Source organism: Lissotriton vulgaris, chromosome 2_1 (genome assembly GCF_964263255.1).
Source record: "Lissotriton vulgaris chromosome 2_1, aLisVul1.2, whole genome shotgun sequence".
NCBI lineage: Eukaryota > Metazoa > Chordata > Amphibia > Caudata > Salamandridae > Lissotriton > Lissotriton vulgaris.
In genome coordinates this window covers 1,956,341,615-1,956,358,511 of record NC_141687.1, presented here as the reverse complement: position 1 = coordinate 1,956,358,511, position 16,897 = coordinate 1,956,341,615, and the positions used below count along the sequence as shown (strand labels likewise).

At 41.9% G+C, this 16,897-nt stretch overlaps 1 protein-coding gene across 2 annotated transcripts in view; it reads left to right on the top strand.

Moving 5' to 3' along the window:
- PEX11A (peroxisomal biogenesis factor 11 alpha) overlaps nt 1–16,897 on the top strand; it is a 119,035-nt gene that overhangs the window by 74,688 nt on the left and 27,450 nt on the right. For both annotated transcript variants that reach the window (XM_086958142.1, XM_086958143.1), the window contains one exon: nt 7,961–8,076. In XM_086958142.1, the coding sequence (XP_086814268.1) occupies nt 7,961–8,076 (116 nt within the window). The remainder of the gene's footprint in view (nt 1–7,960; nt 8,077–16,897) is intronic.

The following is a 16,897-nucleotide window of genomic DNA, read 5'->3' as shown; positions in this document are numbered from 1 at the left end:
CGCTAAAAATCCGTTCCAACATACTAATCCAAGCCCCCCTATTAGAAATTGCCAAAATAAAGTTGTTTGCTGATGGTTTGACCTTGTACTTGAACCCAGAGAAATCAAACATTCAGAGAGCATTGGGAGAAATCCAGGCTTTTACATAATTAAAGGGTTATAGAGTCAATCAATCTAAAACAGAGCATCTTCTATTTAATGCACCAGGAATTGAGCTGACGGAAGATGTGACATTTTTGCCTATCAAACCTATTAGATATCTGAACCAGTATGTGACAGTGAACTTCCTTCAACTCTTGCACCTGAATTAAGGTAGAACACTTCACAAAATAAAAAGTCTGTTAGAAAGCTGGGCACTATTGCCCCTGTCAATAATTGGTTGAGTCTCTCTGATAAAAATGTCGATTTTCCCTTTGTTGTTGTTTTTATTCTTAAATATTCTCTTAAAGATTCCAATCTTGTACTTTAATGAAGTTGTGAAGGTGTTTCGGGAGTTTATCTGGGCTTAGAAAAAAATCTCAAATTAAGCTATCTATTTTACAATTGGATGTAGAACATGGAGGCCTTGCAGTACCTCAGTTAGCTACTTATTAACAAGCTGCATTACTTAGCAACTCGGCTTCTGGCCCCTATTTCGAAGTTTGATCATTTTCTATTTAATCTTATGTTAAGGGAGAGTGCTATTAAGTTACCAGCATTCTTACACACTGCAAAGCTACCAAAAAGAACAAGATACAAGGTTATGAATATAATATTAAGCCGTATCCAGCGATTCAATAAAAATTCTAATATTCCATCATGTCATGCATATTCCTCTCTTTAGGACTGTGAGGTATGGGGCCTTAAACTCCTACAAAAGGGGGTGCATTTCAGTTGGGTTTTTGTAAATTGGGCGACTTTTATAATGGTACTAATCAGATGACGTGGGAGGCTTTTGTAACACAATTTGAAGCACAGAGCTGTGATCTCTGGCTAAGCTTTAGGTAGATTTTCATGCTTTCTCCGGACTAACTTCAGAGGAATCAGCGAGAGAGCTAGAGTAAGTTTAAAAGCTGCCTTTGAGTCACAATTATCAGGCATTGGCCATTGGTATAAGTTACAACTTCAGGAGAAGAATAAGAACCTTATTGAAATAATGCTCCCAAATTTCGCTCAGGAAACTAACTGTTGGTTCAGTAGACCGGAATGGCTACGAGTCTGTGAGGTTGTCCACAGGGCATTGAGGGCGGCCAATTTTCAAAGAATGTCCTTCCTTTCTAGATGGGTGGATTACTACACTCCCTCCAGGCTCCATAAATGGTTTCCTATGTTACCGAATTATTGTTTTAGATGTAATCTGCCAGAGGCAGGGGATTGGACACATATATTTTTCACTTGTCTGAGATTACAATACTTTTGGGAAGTGGTTTGTAGGTTTATTAGTAAATGTGTGTCAGTAGATATCTTTCCATGTGCATCGTTGGAGCTATTCGATTTCTCTTACGTAGTTGATCAGCTCTCATTATATGTGCAATTTTTAGTTTCCCTAGCCACAGCAGTATCCAGATCTTTAATTTTACAGAATTGGAGATCTCAGAAAATACCTACAATGGCCCAGTGGTTACACAAGATGGAGAAGACTTACAAATTTGAGGAGGCCTACGTGAAGAGGAGAGGGATGGTGCAGATATTTGGGATGACATGAGAGGGCTATGTTGCAACCACGCACATAAATGATACTATGTGACTTATCTATGGGGAATCTCCAGGTGAAGACTGTAATCATACAGGTCATCAAGCTAGTGGTCATATGTTATCACAGATTTGTTGTTTAGAATGCTGGTATTGGAAATCATGTAAAATGGGATATGAATTTGCGCTTTCTTTTTTGAACATTTTAAATGTGAGACTCAATATGCAATAGGTTTTATCTTCTTTGCTTCTCAGTATATTTTGTGTATCATATTCATTATGTACTAATGGATTATGACATTTGTTATACTTATTGTCTATTTATTATATGTGATTGGAGAGTCAGCAAATTTGTCTGCTTCATGTATGTTTTCTACGATCAATAAAAAAAAAAAGATTGCTTCAGGAATCCTCTTACTGAAATAACTTGCTTAGGTCTTTCAGTTTTCAGTAGTTACAGAACCATTTTTACTACTTTTCTTGATAAAAACATTGTTTATAGCAACTACTAAAATCTAGCACTAGAGAAGAATCATCTACTCTTTGATTTTGTATAGTAGCTGCAGAAGTAGTGGGTGGTCCCATTTCTATCGGCCACAAGATATCTGGTGCTGGAGGCGGCCCCTTCCTGAAAAACATCACCTCTGTTGCAGTACAGGTAGTTACACATTAGGCTGCAATACCTGTTCAATCTTCCCCTCATAGTCAGGCAGCAAAGTTCCTGAGTCTTCCTGCCCCTTCCTTTCTTGAAGTTACCTTTATGTACGTAGATCATGGAAGCTGTGTTTCACCCACTTGGTTTCTCAACGCGGTGATGATTCATTCACTTGTGTAATCCTTGGCCAATTTCCCTTATGTAAAAGCTGCTGTTGAGGCATTAAACTCACATGATCAAGTAAACCACATTGTTTGAGGCTCATGCAAATCTGCTGTGTGTTTTTATAATCCTGCACTGCATCTGGTTATTTTATCAGGGGTGTGGATGTGCTGGAAGGTAAGACACCTCTTGTTTTTGGATAACATCATCCTATTCTTCATGAATTGGGCAAGTGACATGCCTCTTATAATAATTCCTTTGAGGCTGGGTGGTTGTCACACGGCAGGAGGGGACTAAAGGGGACTTTATCTCGCTACCATTTCTTTTTGTTACAGAATAGGATACAAACCTTGGCTGTGTATTGTAGGCTGACTGCATTTTGCGCGACCACCAGTGGGAAACCAATCTTTGGTCTTTTTTGCTCTGTATGATGATAGATTGTTCTTAGTGATCCTTCTTGCTCCATGATTTTGGTTGTCCACAACTATTTGGTTACTTCCAGGGTTTATAGCCTGAGAAGTCAGAGCTGTTATTTCTGAGCATATTCGGTTGCATTGAAAAGCTTGAGTGAACATTTTGACATGTTCTGTGTGTTGTAGTTGGAATCTGTCAGTCTCCCGGTAGCAAATTCTGTTAGATACAATTGTTATGGTGTTTCTCAATGGCATACAACACTTCTTATGTGGTGGGATATAAGCTTCAATAAGCCTCTCAGGCTCTCCAGGACAACAAGCAGTCGCGGTCTTGCTTAGAAAATGTAGTACATGGTGAATTTGGGTACTGTAAGACTCAAGTACCATGGTTGAAGAAGTCAATATCTAGCCAGCGTTGTGAGTATACTACACTTTAAGAATAATTCAGAAGGATATTTACGGTACAAATAGTAACTAAAATGGTAGGAAGTCCAAAACACAATAAACAATGAACAATGACTTCAGCACAACTTTGTAGTAATACCGAGGCCCCAGGCTGTTCACACTAACTACTGCTTGCAATCAATAGATGGTCATGAACATTGGCACAATCCTGCAGTAAGCACAATAACACAACAATGCAGTTAAGAAAGTTAAGAATGATTGCAAGCTGCTAATAATCGCAAAAACTACTTGACTGCCATTAATGCCCTGCAAGATTAATGATCACATGCCTCCTGCAAGAGGGTAGTCGGTAGTGTTTATTATTTGTGTCCGTAGTGTTCGTGAACACTTAACCTCTTCGGTGCCATGGACTTAACGGTTATATCCAAGGTACACCACTGCCTAATCCCTCTGCAGAAAACAGCAGAGGGAGTTTCTTTTTTCATTTTTTTTTTACCTTGGGAGGTGGGAAAGAGCTTCCCCAAACTCTTGAGGTCTTTTTTTTTCAATGTAATAACGATCGCGTATGGTGCGCCGACGTCATTGCATTTAAAGTGAAGCTGAAATGGTCCGATCTGCTTGTTTCAGTTTCACTGCTTCAGTGCTCGTGGGGCTATTTCAGCCCCCTGAGCACCAAAACACACAAGAGAGGTATCATTGGAAAGGGGAAAATCTCCCCTTTCCAGTGGTACCCTTCCCTCGTGGGCTTTCCCCATGCAGGGTTCCACCACTAGACACCAGGGATAGGGCAGCGGCCCCTTGGGCAAGGGCCTTTGCTCCCCCATTGCTATATGGCCTGTATTCAGTCTTTCTGCCCCCCTAGAGGGAGATGGGGGCAGTAGCCCTTAATCTGCCCCTCAGCGGGGGTGAAGGCACATTAGATACCAGGAATTCTTTTTTCTTTAATACTTTGGGGTGGGGGCTGCCCTAAATGGGCACTATAATGCCCCCATCCCTCCCAAACATGTGCCACCGTCTTTTTGCTCCCTGGGGTTCACATGGGGGCTATTGCCCCCGATCTTCCCTTCCTGGGGGTATAACCCCACTAGGCATCAGGGATGGGTGTTTTATTTGTTATGAAAGGGGTGGTGGCAGGCAGAATGAGGGGTAGGTGATGGACTTCTGACCGCGCATGGAACTAAACCGCAATAATCTTGCAGTCCCCTGCCTTGACCTAGGGCACATTATGGCCCATGAGTAATGGTTGATTTATAGATTCGTACTGGGGTGAGAATGACATAGAAGCAGAGGGTCTACTATATCACTACTAGGGATTGAGTATAATAAGACTCTAGATACGCACCCTAATTCAGGGGTAGAGAACATAATTTTTGGTCCTGAAGAAACGCTAGGGATTCAGTACTAGACCAACATAGGGTGAAACATGTCGACCTGAATAGTGAAACCACAATACTTCATTATAACACACTCACTGAGTAGTGGTGTATCATAACCTTGCGGACACTACTGCATCTTAGTTTTTAACCTTACCGAAGGGTCTCTGAATAAAATGTGACTTCCTTTAGGTAATTTTAAGATTACACTCTCCACCTTACACATCATACCCCACACACCTGCATGCACCATCACGTCTGATACAAGTAAAGATCTCTGACAAAGAGCTCTCTCGCTGGGCCCTTAGGTCACTGCAGCGCCAGACCCAAGAGGAGCAAAACTCCTGATGATGAGCATGACACCCAAAAGGGTGTGTGAAGGCAACACTTCCAAATAAGGAAGATCCCCCTGGAACCATATATTCCAACCACACCTTTTCTTTAACATTTTCTATACCCTCCTCACCTAGGAACAAGTACCCACACTGATTAGACCTGCCAATTATCGTGAGGAGCACGGCTACTGGACCTTAATCTGGCTCCTAGTCCCCCTCTCTTTGATTCATGGCTGCTGAAAATGGGAATACCTAAGTCCCCACCCCAAAATTCAAAAGGGACTGTCTTTCTGCCCCCCCCCCCCTCTCCCGGAGGCTGATGGTGTTATTGCCCCCGATCTGCTTCCCCGGGAAGGGGAGACGAAAGGCCACTAGGCACCAGGGATGATTGTGTTTTTTTTATATAAAAGAGGGGTGGGAGCTGTCCACAATGGGCATACCAATGCCTCTCCTCCACCCCCCCCCCTCACCCAAAATAAAAGGGACAGTCTTTATGCCCCCCTGGGAGGCAGTTGTTTTTCCCCCCTGATCTGCCCCTGGAAGACAGAAAGCCCACTAGGCACTGTAAATATGTTTATGGGTATGTCAGAGAGTGGCCCCTTAGGCAAGTTTGCTCCCCTTTTTTTGTGACTATTGAAGAAACAGCGTTAAGCACACCACATTTGGGATACAGGATGGCAAAATACACTATATATCTTATTAGGCGCTGCAAGCGCAGCTGATTATAAGGATGTCCTACAAGAAGCCAATAACACAAAAGCCTTGAGAAAGTGGTGGGGAGACTGCGCCTATACGACGTAATACGTGTTGGCTAAAGCTCAAAAGGTTGTCAAAAAAAGATGAGGTCGGACAATAAATCAATATCTTCAAAAAACGTTCTTCTCTTTATTGCATACACTGTTGTTTACAGTAAATGCTGAGATATTTTTGAGTGCCTCTGACTGAAAATATTGGTTTGTCTAATCTTAGAACTAGACTAATTTTGGGGGAGTAGGTCATCTCTTCCCTCGTTTTGAGAGCACCATGGGATTTAAATGCCTACACCTAGAAATACTTGTGGGTGACTGTCAATTGAGCTCCGCATACCTATCTAATGCCCACTGCAGTTGATGCATTCTCATTAATCTTTATAACATCTTGTTATTATTTGATTAATACTACTGCATCTAGCTAATCAAACACATTTTTACTGTGCTGATAATTCAACGTTTTCTCTGTTTCTATGATGTTTTTCATCAATGTGTGTAAGGTACATGTTATGATTTCAATTTCAAATCTAGTATGTATCTCCTGTAAAGAATATCAATCTCTACACTGTTACACTGGCTTGCGCTGCAGTCAAGTATACCGCTACTCGAGCCTCTAGCATTCACCGCACAGCAAGCTGTCAATTGACATTGCAATTATATGGCCGCAGCTTCATGGCATACAGTCATTAAATTGATAATCATGGCACATCAGCATGCCACCTTTCACTGCGTAGTCGAGCTTCACCTACACAATTCTCCGCAGTGAGAAGATTTTGTGGCCGATCAAAATAAAAAATTGGCGCTTCTCTGACTCCGGAGATCCGAAGCTTGGTTGATCTTGGATGCAGCGAATGGTAATAGGTTGTTCAGCATGGACACTTGTTGTGCTTGTTTTCGTTGAGCAACTCGTCATGGCGGGGGCAACCCACTGCCAATCCATGACAACGCTGTGGAATAACAGGAGTTTTTCATGTTGGATGGAGGGCCTGCAAAAAGCCAATCCTCCTTGCCAGTGAAATATAGAGGCATCTCCAATAGGAATGTGTAAAGAGATTGAATATACACAAGTCTGCCATCCTCAGCAAGTAAGCAACTGGCAACGTCTGGAACACCCCAGAGCATTCCTTCCAAGGTTCCACCTTAATATTCCAGGTCATAATGCAGCATTACAACTAATCGCTTACTGTCCACATGACCCTAAAGTACATCTGTAAAATTAAACAAACTGCTCCTTGCAGTAACATATATAAGGGACCTCACGCTTGTAGGTGAGTGACTGTCTTAGGTGCTCCATCGTTTCAAAGATACTAGCATGGCATTTGAATGCAATGAACCATGTGTCCTATTGCATTTTTTTGTGATGCTGTTGGCTAACACAGTACACACCACCTGAAATCTAATACATTGGTATTGACACTTATCATAGTTTGCTATTGTATTCAAAGAATATACTTTAATTGGTGCAAAAGTTAAAATACTAAGGTAATGTAGTATAAACAATTGTTTAATGAAATGGGATTAAGAAAATGAAATGACAAAACATGCCATTTTTAAGTAACCCTTTGACGCTGTGAATACGTTCTAGGGGTCAAAAACGCGCTGTTGTGTTAACTTTATGCCCTGTACTAAAATAGCAAGAGCTCCATAAAACAAATGGAACGCATAAGGTACTTTTGCTCCTGGATTGTAGCCTATCTTTGCTGTTCAGTGGTTCCGCTCTCGCCCTACCTTTCCTCTATTTAACAGCCAATAATTCTAAGGTTTATCTGTCTATATTTGTATCTTTCAAACCCACCCCATCTTTAATTCAGGTTCCCAGCTGCCTATCTGGTTTTCTCTCTCTTCTTGGCGACATCTTTGCTTACTGCACACTCTCATGTCACCTGCTAGCAATTTCGGTTTTCCTTTGGTGGTAGTGGTAGAGTCTCTGTGTAAGAATCTTACGCACCGAACATTTTGCAGTGTCAGATATTCATTTTCTATGTAGAAGTCATATAGCCAGCAGGCTTACTCAGTTGATCTTGTTTGTCAACGGTTTAGCTGAAAGGTTGCTTGTTTGGAGCCAACTAAAACAATAATTAAAGGTGCGGAAAGCTGCTAAACCTAGCGGTGCTGCCGAAAAGCACAATTGATTTGCTTTGCCTTTTTCCATTTTGCCCTCCATATAAACCATTGTCTTCCTCATTTTCCATTTCAGAGCCACTCAGTATGCATGTATGTTGCTTAGGTATTTATTAGAGAATAAAAATGACAAACAGAAGGTGGTAATGAAGCTCAAACAGATGGAATCTAAGATAAGCTCCGGACGTAAACGTAAGTACTAATTCTTCTGCCTCGCCTTGTGTTTTTATTTTTAGATTTAGTTCTCCTTTGTATATTTGCTCTTCAATATAAATGTTTGCCCACATAGTCTCTCTTAGTATGATAAATGTGTATAGACTTGGGTGGTTGTCATGGAGTCCTATTCAAAGAAGAGTTTTTCCAATCTAAGCTAGTGGCGATTGAAAAAAGGCATTTTTTGTATTTGTACAAATTCACAAAAATGTTAAATGAAAAGGGAAAGCAAATAAATAGATTTGGCCCTGTACAAAATCAGCACTTAGCACGTATTTTTGAAGTGCGGTACAAAGCCTTGTCATTTTAGATATTTAGGGCATCATGTACTAAAATCGAATTGGTATAAGTGGTTGCAAATTGTGCACTTACTTCTACTGAATCGATTCTGCTTTTGCAAGCCGATCTTTGTACTAATCTAATAGGTCGATTCGCAAAATCACCATTCGTTGTGGGTTGGAATCCAACCTACCTCAAAATCACCTACCCATTAATATGCATGTTGTAGGTGGCAAACTGCAGCCCACTAGAATTGGCTACAGGCACAGGGATGGCAGACGACTGGGGTCAACAGACCACCATGTCTGTGATTTGGTTTCAATAAAGCAATCTTGTGTTTTATTTTTTTTGAACTGCTGCCCATTTACCTAAAACAAAAACGGGATGCATTAAAAAAAAAAATGTAATTAAACTTTTACAAACATTTTTTATGCGTAAGCATTGGTCCAATGGACCACTGCGTCCATGCTTGGAAGAAATTGCTAGCTAGATGAATGAATCCTTCCTGAAGTTTAACAGGGAAAAAAGTGAAATCATGATTCTAGGCAATCACTCTCCCCTTGATCTAAATGCAATCTGGCTTAGCCCCCATGCACTCTATAAATGTCTTTTTCATTTTCTTACTGTCTACTCCTAAAAAATGTTTTTTAACCATTCACAATGAGTTACCACCTTCTTTGAGGTGTAGGAGTAACATTAAAATATCAGCATTATTATATAGATACCTTAAGGAATCAATATTTGGAAAGGATGCCCTAAACACCCACTTTCTAAATACTGATGTGGTTTGGTTTCCTAAACTAGTTTAACAGGTTGTAAAACCTTTTCCAAATAGTTAAATGGGCTTGGTCCATTTTAAAAGGAGGTTAATGTTTAAAACCCCGTTATACATATTTCCTTTAGTTGTGAGTTTGGCAAAGACTTTTGGTTTGCTACAAGTACTCTCTTTAATATTTATTTGTGTAGTAGTTCCAATGGGAATTATTGATTTGACCCCCAGTGAGCAGGTAATAAGTTGTGTTTAATGAGGAATGTTTATAGTTTTTGTCTGTGTTGTAGAAAAGAAAAGGACTGTGGGTGGTAGAATGAGAATGTCTGTGGCTAAAATGTTTGTTCATATTCGGGTCTAGCCTAGCAGAGCAGCATTCTGGAGCAGTTTTGTTTGAGTCATAGTGGATGTAAACAATAATGTACAGGGTAATTGCTGGTCAGTCAGTCATAAGCAGTCCAGAAAAAAGCTACAGTATCACTTCTGGATGTGGAAAGGATAAACAAGAAGTGCCATCCAAGAGGAATTCAGATAATCTTATAGTTTCCTGCAAGAGAATGGGTTATAACTTGAGAAGGGTAAGAACCCAACCAAATTCATAAGGGCAGTCCTTGGTAGGGTGACTAATCCTAATCTCAACCCTTTGATAGCAATGGCACAGTGCAGACTAGGTTAACTTAGAGGCAACATGTAAAGTATGTATGCAGTACTTCTCAACTAGCAATCAAGTAGAAACACAATACCAAAAAATATATATCTTTTTTTTAAAATAGAGAATATTTTAATAATATTTAAATAAATAAAATCACACCAAAACGACAAAAATCCAATCAGTAATTCCGGAGTTATGAATTTTTAAAGTTTAAAGCCAGACATAGCTCCAGAAAGCATGAAAAGCAAACTGCGGTCATCTGTTGCAAGTTGAGGCAGACCACAATGGAGTGCGTATCCGATGCCGAAATCAGATTCCACCCAGTTGGAAGTTCTACCTTCAAAATCATTTTGTTTTGGAGCTCAGATTCTTCCAACGGGGCAAGTCAAGAGGGACCCATGCAGTCCGAAGCCTCCTCCACAGGGTCCAGCTGGATCAGATGAGATGGTGCGGAGAAGAGCAAAGCAGGAGCTACTGGGATCATTAGCCCAGTGGCAACACACCTTCGCTGGTTTGGCTTGACAGGTTGGACCCGGTCCTCCGCTGGTTCTCAGAGCACAAAGTTGGCAAAAAGTTTCTAAGTCTCAGGTTTCAGGATTTGTTAGGAGGACTACACTTTGACACTGGCCAGGGGTCCTGGACCTTGTGGGTGGCACCCACGGGTCAAGACTCAATCAAGCAGGATCCAGGGCAGATCCAGTTGGAACTAGTCCGCTGCAAATGCAGAAACAAGGCCTCATGCAACTGGTGTCCCTGTAGCTCAAACAGGAGGCCGGGCGCATGACGAATGGAGTGCACTTCTTTGTCCTAGGTGCAAGAGGTAAAGCAGGCCCGATCTTCTTGGCTCTTCTCAGAACACAGGTAGCAAGTCCAGTACTCTTCTGTTCTTCCACAAGTCAAGAGAGTACTCTGAGGATGCTACTGGAAATGCCACATGTATGCACAGTGCCAGTCTGTGGATAAGGGAAACTTCTGATCACTCCCTAACCAATGGAGTAAATGTTCCCTCGTAGAACCCTACCTGTTTAAGCATAAATTCCTCCAGGGTTTACTGTAACCTATTCCACAGTCACCCTCTCTCTCAAAATCCAAGATGGTAGAGTCTTTCTTCCCCTGGTCAGATCCTGCCCAGAGGCGTTGCTATGGAAATGGGCACCCCTCACCTGTGGTCACTCTAAGCCAGTTCTGAGGCAGCACACTTGCCGACTGAGATTGGCGCCAGCCTGACTAGGAAGAAAACAGAGGGGTCAGGCCCAGCCAGGTGATAGTACTGATAGCAAACCAAAAGTCTTTGCCAAACCCACAACACCTTTCCACATCCAAGGACCTTTGTCCCTGTCGTAGAAGCAGTTCACACCTCCCCACAGGGGAGCCCTCTGCTGCAAGGTAGCAGTTGGAATGCCTTACAGGCTCCAGGCAGGAAAGTGACAACCTTCTAAAAGTGGTTTGTACTAAAATATTTATTACAAATCTGAGTTTACCAATGAATTTAAATATTTTAGAAGCCCAAGAATTACATTTATAGTGGTTTCCTTGGCGGAAGTAGCATTATTTAATTTTAATATTATCTCCCAATGTTTTTCTGTGGAACAGCAAACCCTGCTACAGTGAATATGGATTTTATGATGTTTTCACTGTAATGACATGTTTAATATTAAACATTCACATGTCTTAATGTTAAATAACTTGCACCATGCCTTTATGGACAGTAAGGCCAAATTAGGGGATACTTATAAATGTTCAAAAGAAAGGTTTAAGCCGGCCATTGGGGTTATTTTGACTGGTTGGATTTGGAGTTAAACCCTGTACAGCCAGGCTACTGGCTGCAGGCATGCAATCATGTGTACATTCTCACTGTGGTGGGTGGCACAGTGGGTGCTGCAGTCCACTTTTAACATTTAATTTACAGGCCCTGGGTTCACCTTGGTACCAAATACTAGGGACATATAGATAAGTTAAATATGCCAATCCCGTGTATACCAATTTCATCATGTTCAAATGAGGAGCTTAAGCACTTTACCTCTGGTTAGCAGGGGTTACGTTCACATTTCTATAGGTAGCAAAACACGGATTCAGCAACAAAAACAAAAAAAAGAAAGAAGAAAAGAAAACCAGGGTGACCCTGCAAAAAGTGCAAATATCCGTTGGCTCCTCTTGTGATAACGACTAAAATATGTAGTCATAAGTTGTGGAGATGGGATTCCGATCTGTAATGGGAGGTCTGGATCAGTGGTAAATTCTCCCTTTGTTAGTGAGCATCATATGCTTTTAGGTTTTAGTGTGGCAACCTTGAATGAACCTTGACTTTCTATGTCCATTAAAGAATGTTGCAAAGGACTACCTGTATGCGTCTAAGATATTGCAAATGGTTCATGTGAAAAAAATTACAATCTTTCTTAACTGTGCCATGGGTTACTCTACTTCTAAAATAAACCGGTATGAAAGTGTTAGACTCCTCCAGCTATTGCCACATTTTTAATATTCCAGAGCTTTTTAAGATCCTTGGAAAAGCGGCTACTTTGCAGCTTCAGGAACATGTTAAGTAAAATGGCGGAAGAGGTAGGTCTACTGCTGCCATTTAAAGATGGAAGGTGTCCACTTCCAAAGATATACTGTATAATCATGGACCTGATTGGCTAGACCTGCTCTGAGGTACTGTTATCTCATCGTTATAATTCAGCTGCAATGCTAAGATTGCTTGCAATTTGTGTTGAAGAGAAATAATGGATGTTTACTTATTTCACCTTCATCCAGCTGCTGGCCCTGGTACTTCACCAAGGTTGAGGGCAGACTGGCTGTAGTTGAGGGGAGAATGCTGGATTACTTAAAAACATGTTGTTTAAGGCTAGGGGAAGGGTCTTGGTATCCAAACAAATAGTAATGGAACTCTCCCAGTTGTGAATGTTTTGAATTTAAATACATCAAAATTATTGCTGTCCTAGCTAACTCATTTTCTGATTTTTATGATCGATTGCAGCAAGTCATTTGAGAGGTTGTACAGAGAGAAACTGAAATGGGTAAAGATGCAAACCTGTGCAGTGCGTAGGAAGGACTCTATCTCTGAGGGTTCTAATTCAGATTGTGGAAATGTTGTCCTCTTCCAATGTTACATTACACATAGAAAGACTGTACTACTTAGATGCAGATAACAACATGGCAAGTATACAGCATCTTCATCTCCAATTCAGGGGCGTAGCTAGAGCTTGAGGCGCCCGGGGCTATCCCTCAGATTGCCGCCCCTTGGGGGGGTGGGGATGCTGGGGAAAAAGGACTGTGAGCACTTGAAAGATGTCCGAGAGACAGGTGTTCCCTACCCCTTATGGGTAGTTTAACACCCAGGGCATGCATTTACATTTGATTATGCCAAAGGCAAGAGTGAGTGAGTTCCCACTTTGCTACATTATATGCATTGGAATACTCAATGTCACCCATGACGGTCATACATTTTCCGGAGTACTGCAGGCAACCCTTATGAATCCCTAAAAGGTTGTATATAAGACCCAAATGCCCCAGCACATTCCTGACCTTTAGTGCCAAGATGTTGGATCAGAGGTCCTCTGCATGGCGTGAAAAAGCTGGGCAATGCTTCCCGCTTAACTCAATCTGGCCAGCCATATGTTTTCCTACAGTGAACTAAAAAATCTGTAAAACAACTGAACGTGGTCAGTATTTACTGTGCTGTTTATCAGCAGAGCTAAGCTTTGCTGATTTCAATATACTCAAAACGTTCACCTCCAGCTGACTGAGGACAGGCCCAGCCTCCTATTCCCAGGTTAAGAGGTGAATGACAGGAGTCATTCAAATCACTGTCATTTTGCAATGTCAATGTTGGATTGTATCGTCATGCCAATGCTAATGTTGTCACTTTGTCAAAATTAATAAAGATCATATAAAAAAAGAGGTGAATGACAGGAGTGGTAGCAATTATAGTGCATATAGGTTCAGGCATTTTTACAAAAACAATGCCTAAAAGGACCTCTCCTGAACATGCCCATCTAGTCCAACAGAAATCACTCATCTATATTTGTGTGGAAAATGTGTAGGTAAGATTTGTGGTGCATGTTTTTGTACTTCACTGTATTGAGTAAATGGATAGTATCTATTCTATTTGTGGCACCATATGCATGGCTGCTCAACACTGTTGCCTTTCAGAAACATGCACTGGTCTCCAGGCAAGCTTCAAGGTTGCTTTTTTTTCCATACAACGTACAACAGGTAGGGCACAGCCACTACTGCAATTGCCTCAATTCAAAGACTGCTGTCACTTTCTGTTCCTTCACATTAAATCCCCTTATTACCTCTCACCTCCACTAGAATACCCAACCTACTTTCCCCTTTACAAAACCATAAAGAAAATAAAACAGAAACCAAAAACAAAAAAATAATCATTTATATTAACTTATGACATAAAATGGTTTATCCGACAGTCTCTTTTCTATAGGTTCCCAGTAACACACCTAACAACAAAGGAAAGTCAAGGACGCAATGCATGGAGTCTGTGCAATGACGCACTGCAGGCCTGGGCTGGCAGCTCTTTGCACGATGAAATATTGATGCTTATCTTAGAATTTTTAGTTGATATATTTACAATCTAAACCTAAAACAATGTAGGTATGTTTCTCTCACCTCTTCTTTCAATTGTCTGAGTCTGAAAGCTCCCTGTCACACTGTGCCTACAAGTTAAAGCACTCAGCACTGCCTGTCGGCGCCCCAGGCCAGAATTGACTCCTGGACACGACTAGAGCGTAGCGGTGAGCGCGTAACGCGTCACTGCTACGTTCTGATTGCAAGGCGAGGGCTGGCCAAAAATGTCCATTACAGGGCCATCATTGGTAGCGCGCGTTGCGCACGCTACAACTGATTGACGACCCTGGCTGGACTTGGAGCAAGAAATGGAGGACAACTAGGAGGACGTCACTAACGTGGCGCCTCTGTTTAAAAAATGAAGTAAACATGGGAGTAAATCATACCACTGGCAATAAATAGAAAAACGAGATTGACAAACTCTTATTAGAGGAGAGCACCCTGTCCATTTTGACCCCTATCTCTATTCCTGTTCGTCCGAAAAAAGCACGTAATCAGGTTGTAAAATGGCAGCTTATTCCTCTTAATAGTTCCACTGCTTCAGATGATGAAATGTGATTTCTCCTCTTCTGTGTTTTTCTAATCTCCTGCCAATGTAGTTTTTGTGATTATTCCAGCAGCCCGTACAAAGGGAAACGAAGGCATCTGAAGTGTCACTCTACAGCAGTGGCAAAGTAACAGAATTTCCATTTTGTTGATGCTCCCAGCAAATGTGTGCAGCAGAAGGTTATATCAAACGGGCGGGACTTAGGCTAAGGCCGCGCTGCAGCCTGCGCTCCTGATCTGCTTTCGGTAACTGCAGCAGGCAGGCACAGTGCAAACGCGGGACTTGCAATTAAATTCCCAAAAGTAAGTCCCGCGTTTGTGTGCACTGTGCTGAAGGAGTGCAGGCTGGAGGCGAGCATGGCTTTGCACAGTGCACTTTTACTGTCTGGGCGGCTTCGGCACTGGAGGCCCGTTGCAGCCGCCGTAATAATTTATTTGGGACACTGACTGTGTTCAACTTCGTTCGTGACGTTCCCAAATAAATTATAAAGGCCGCCGCGGCCGCAACGGGCCTCCAGTGCCGCGTGGCCGCCTCAAAAATGGTGCCGCCTGGGGCGGACCGCCCCCCCCAGGCCCCCTCCCTATCTACGCCACTGCTCCAATTACCAGAAACAAATCTAATTACAAAAAGCTTTATTCGGCATAAAAGGTCATAAAAGCACAAACATACATTTCGCATGATATCTATGAACAAAACATATATACACTCTAGTCGAATTCAATACATAGCCCCTTACTTATGGGAAATATAAAAACCAAAAATCTATTTACAAAGCTAAAATTTTGTTAAAAGTTAATATACTAAAAACTTTATAAACATACTACAGTACTTGCTACCAATAATACCAACTAAGTATGAGGGAAGCAGATGGGTATACAAAAAATGCATATAAACCTGAAGAAAACGCTAATGGACAGAAAGCTCGTCAAGGGACCTTGCTCTTATCGCCTACACCCACCCCAGATTTTTAGCCATGGCTATAGCGGTTGCTTCAGTGGGGTCACTTCTTAAGATTGTTTCCGCCTCATGCGCCCTTCTTGTTCCTAAGAGCTTGCAAATGGGAGTCAAACAGGCACGGCGAGGAGCTTTATACCCAATGCATTCGAACAATACATGGGCAGATGACTCTTTTCCAAACCCACACAACGGACACATGTCATTTCTAGGTATAGACCATTTGCTAGTAAACACTCTTAGGGGCAGGGTGCCCACCCTGAACTGGAAATATAAGTTCAGCTCGAAGGGTTTTGTGATGAAGTCCCAATATTGCTCTAGCCCCGGAGTCGGTTTACAATCCAGGAAAAGCCCTGTAAGGGTAGAGGTCTCACAGCTTCTCACTATGTTGGTCTGGGCCATTTCCCAATATTTGACTTTCAAGACATTTTTGTGAGAACTCATGCCCATGTTTGTTAGGGTTGTTCTAAGTTGTCTAAGCCATTGTATTTGGTGCAATGAATCCACCCTTATTACATCTTGGAAGCCAGCCCTATACTATGCGAGTTCTGGAGAAGACCAGAGTCTACGGCAGTATAAGAGGGGACGTAGTCCCAAGGTCATTCAATAATGGTCGTGTCGGGGTACTCTGGGGCAGGCTGGTTATGTTTCTAAGGAACTTATTTTTTGAGATAGTAAGTTTAGATAAGTTCTCATAACCCCAGAGTTCTGCACCATATAAGGCAGAGCTGATGACTTTCAAGTTGTAGATCTCCATAGCGGGGCTAATTATCTTAGTATAGGAAGTATTGTATTCTTTTTGTAGCACCCCTGCCAGTTGTCGATGTTTTAGGGAAGCTATATCGACCTGGTGTGACCAATTTATTTCCTCCTGGATATTGACCCCTAGATATGTAAACTGCTTGACCTGATCTAACACTGTGTTATCTAATCTAATGCCCCCCTTAAAGTCCCTGTGTGGATTAACCCCTTGCATGCTAATGATGGCCACCATCCATCATGCACTACGGCGCTC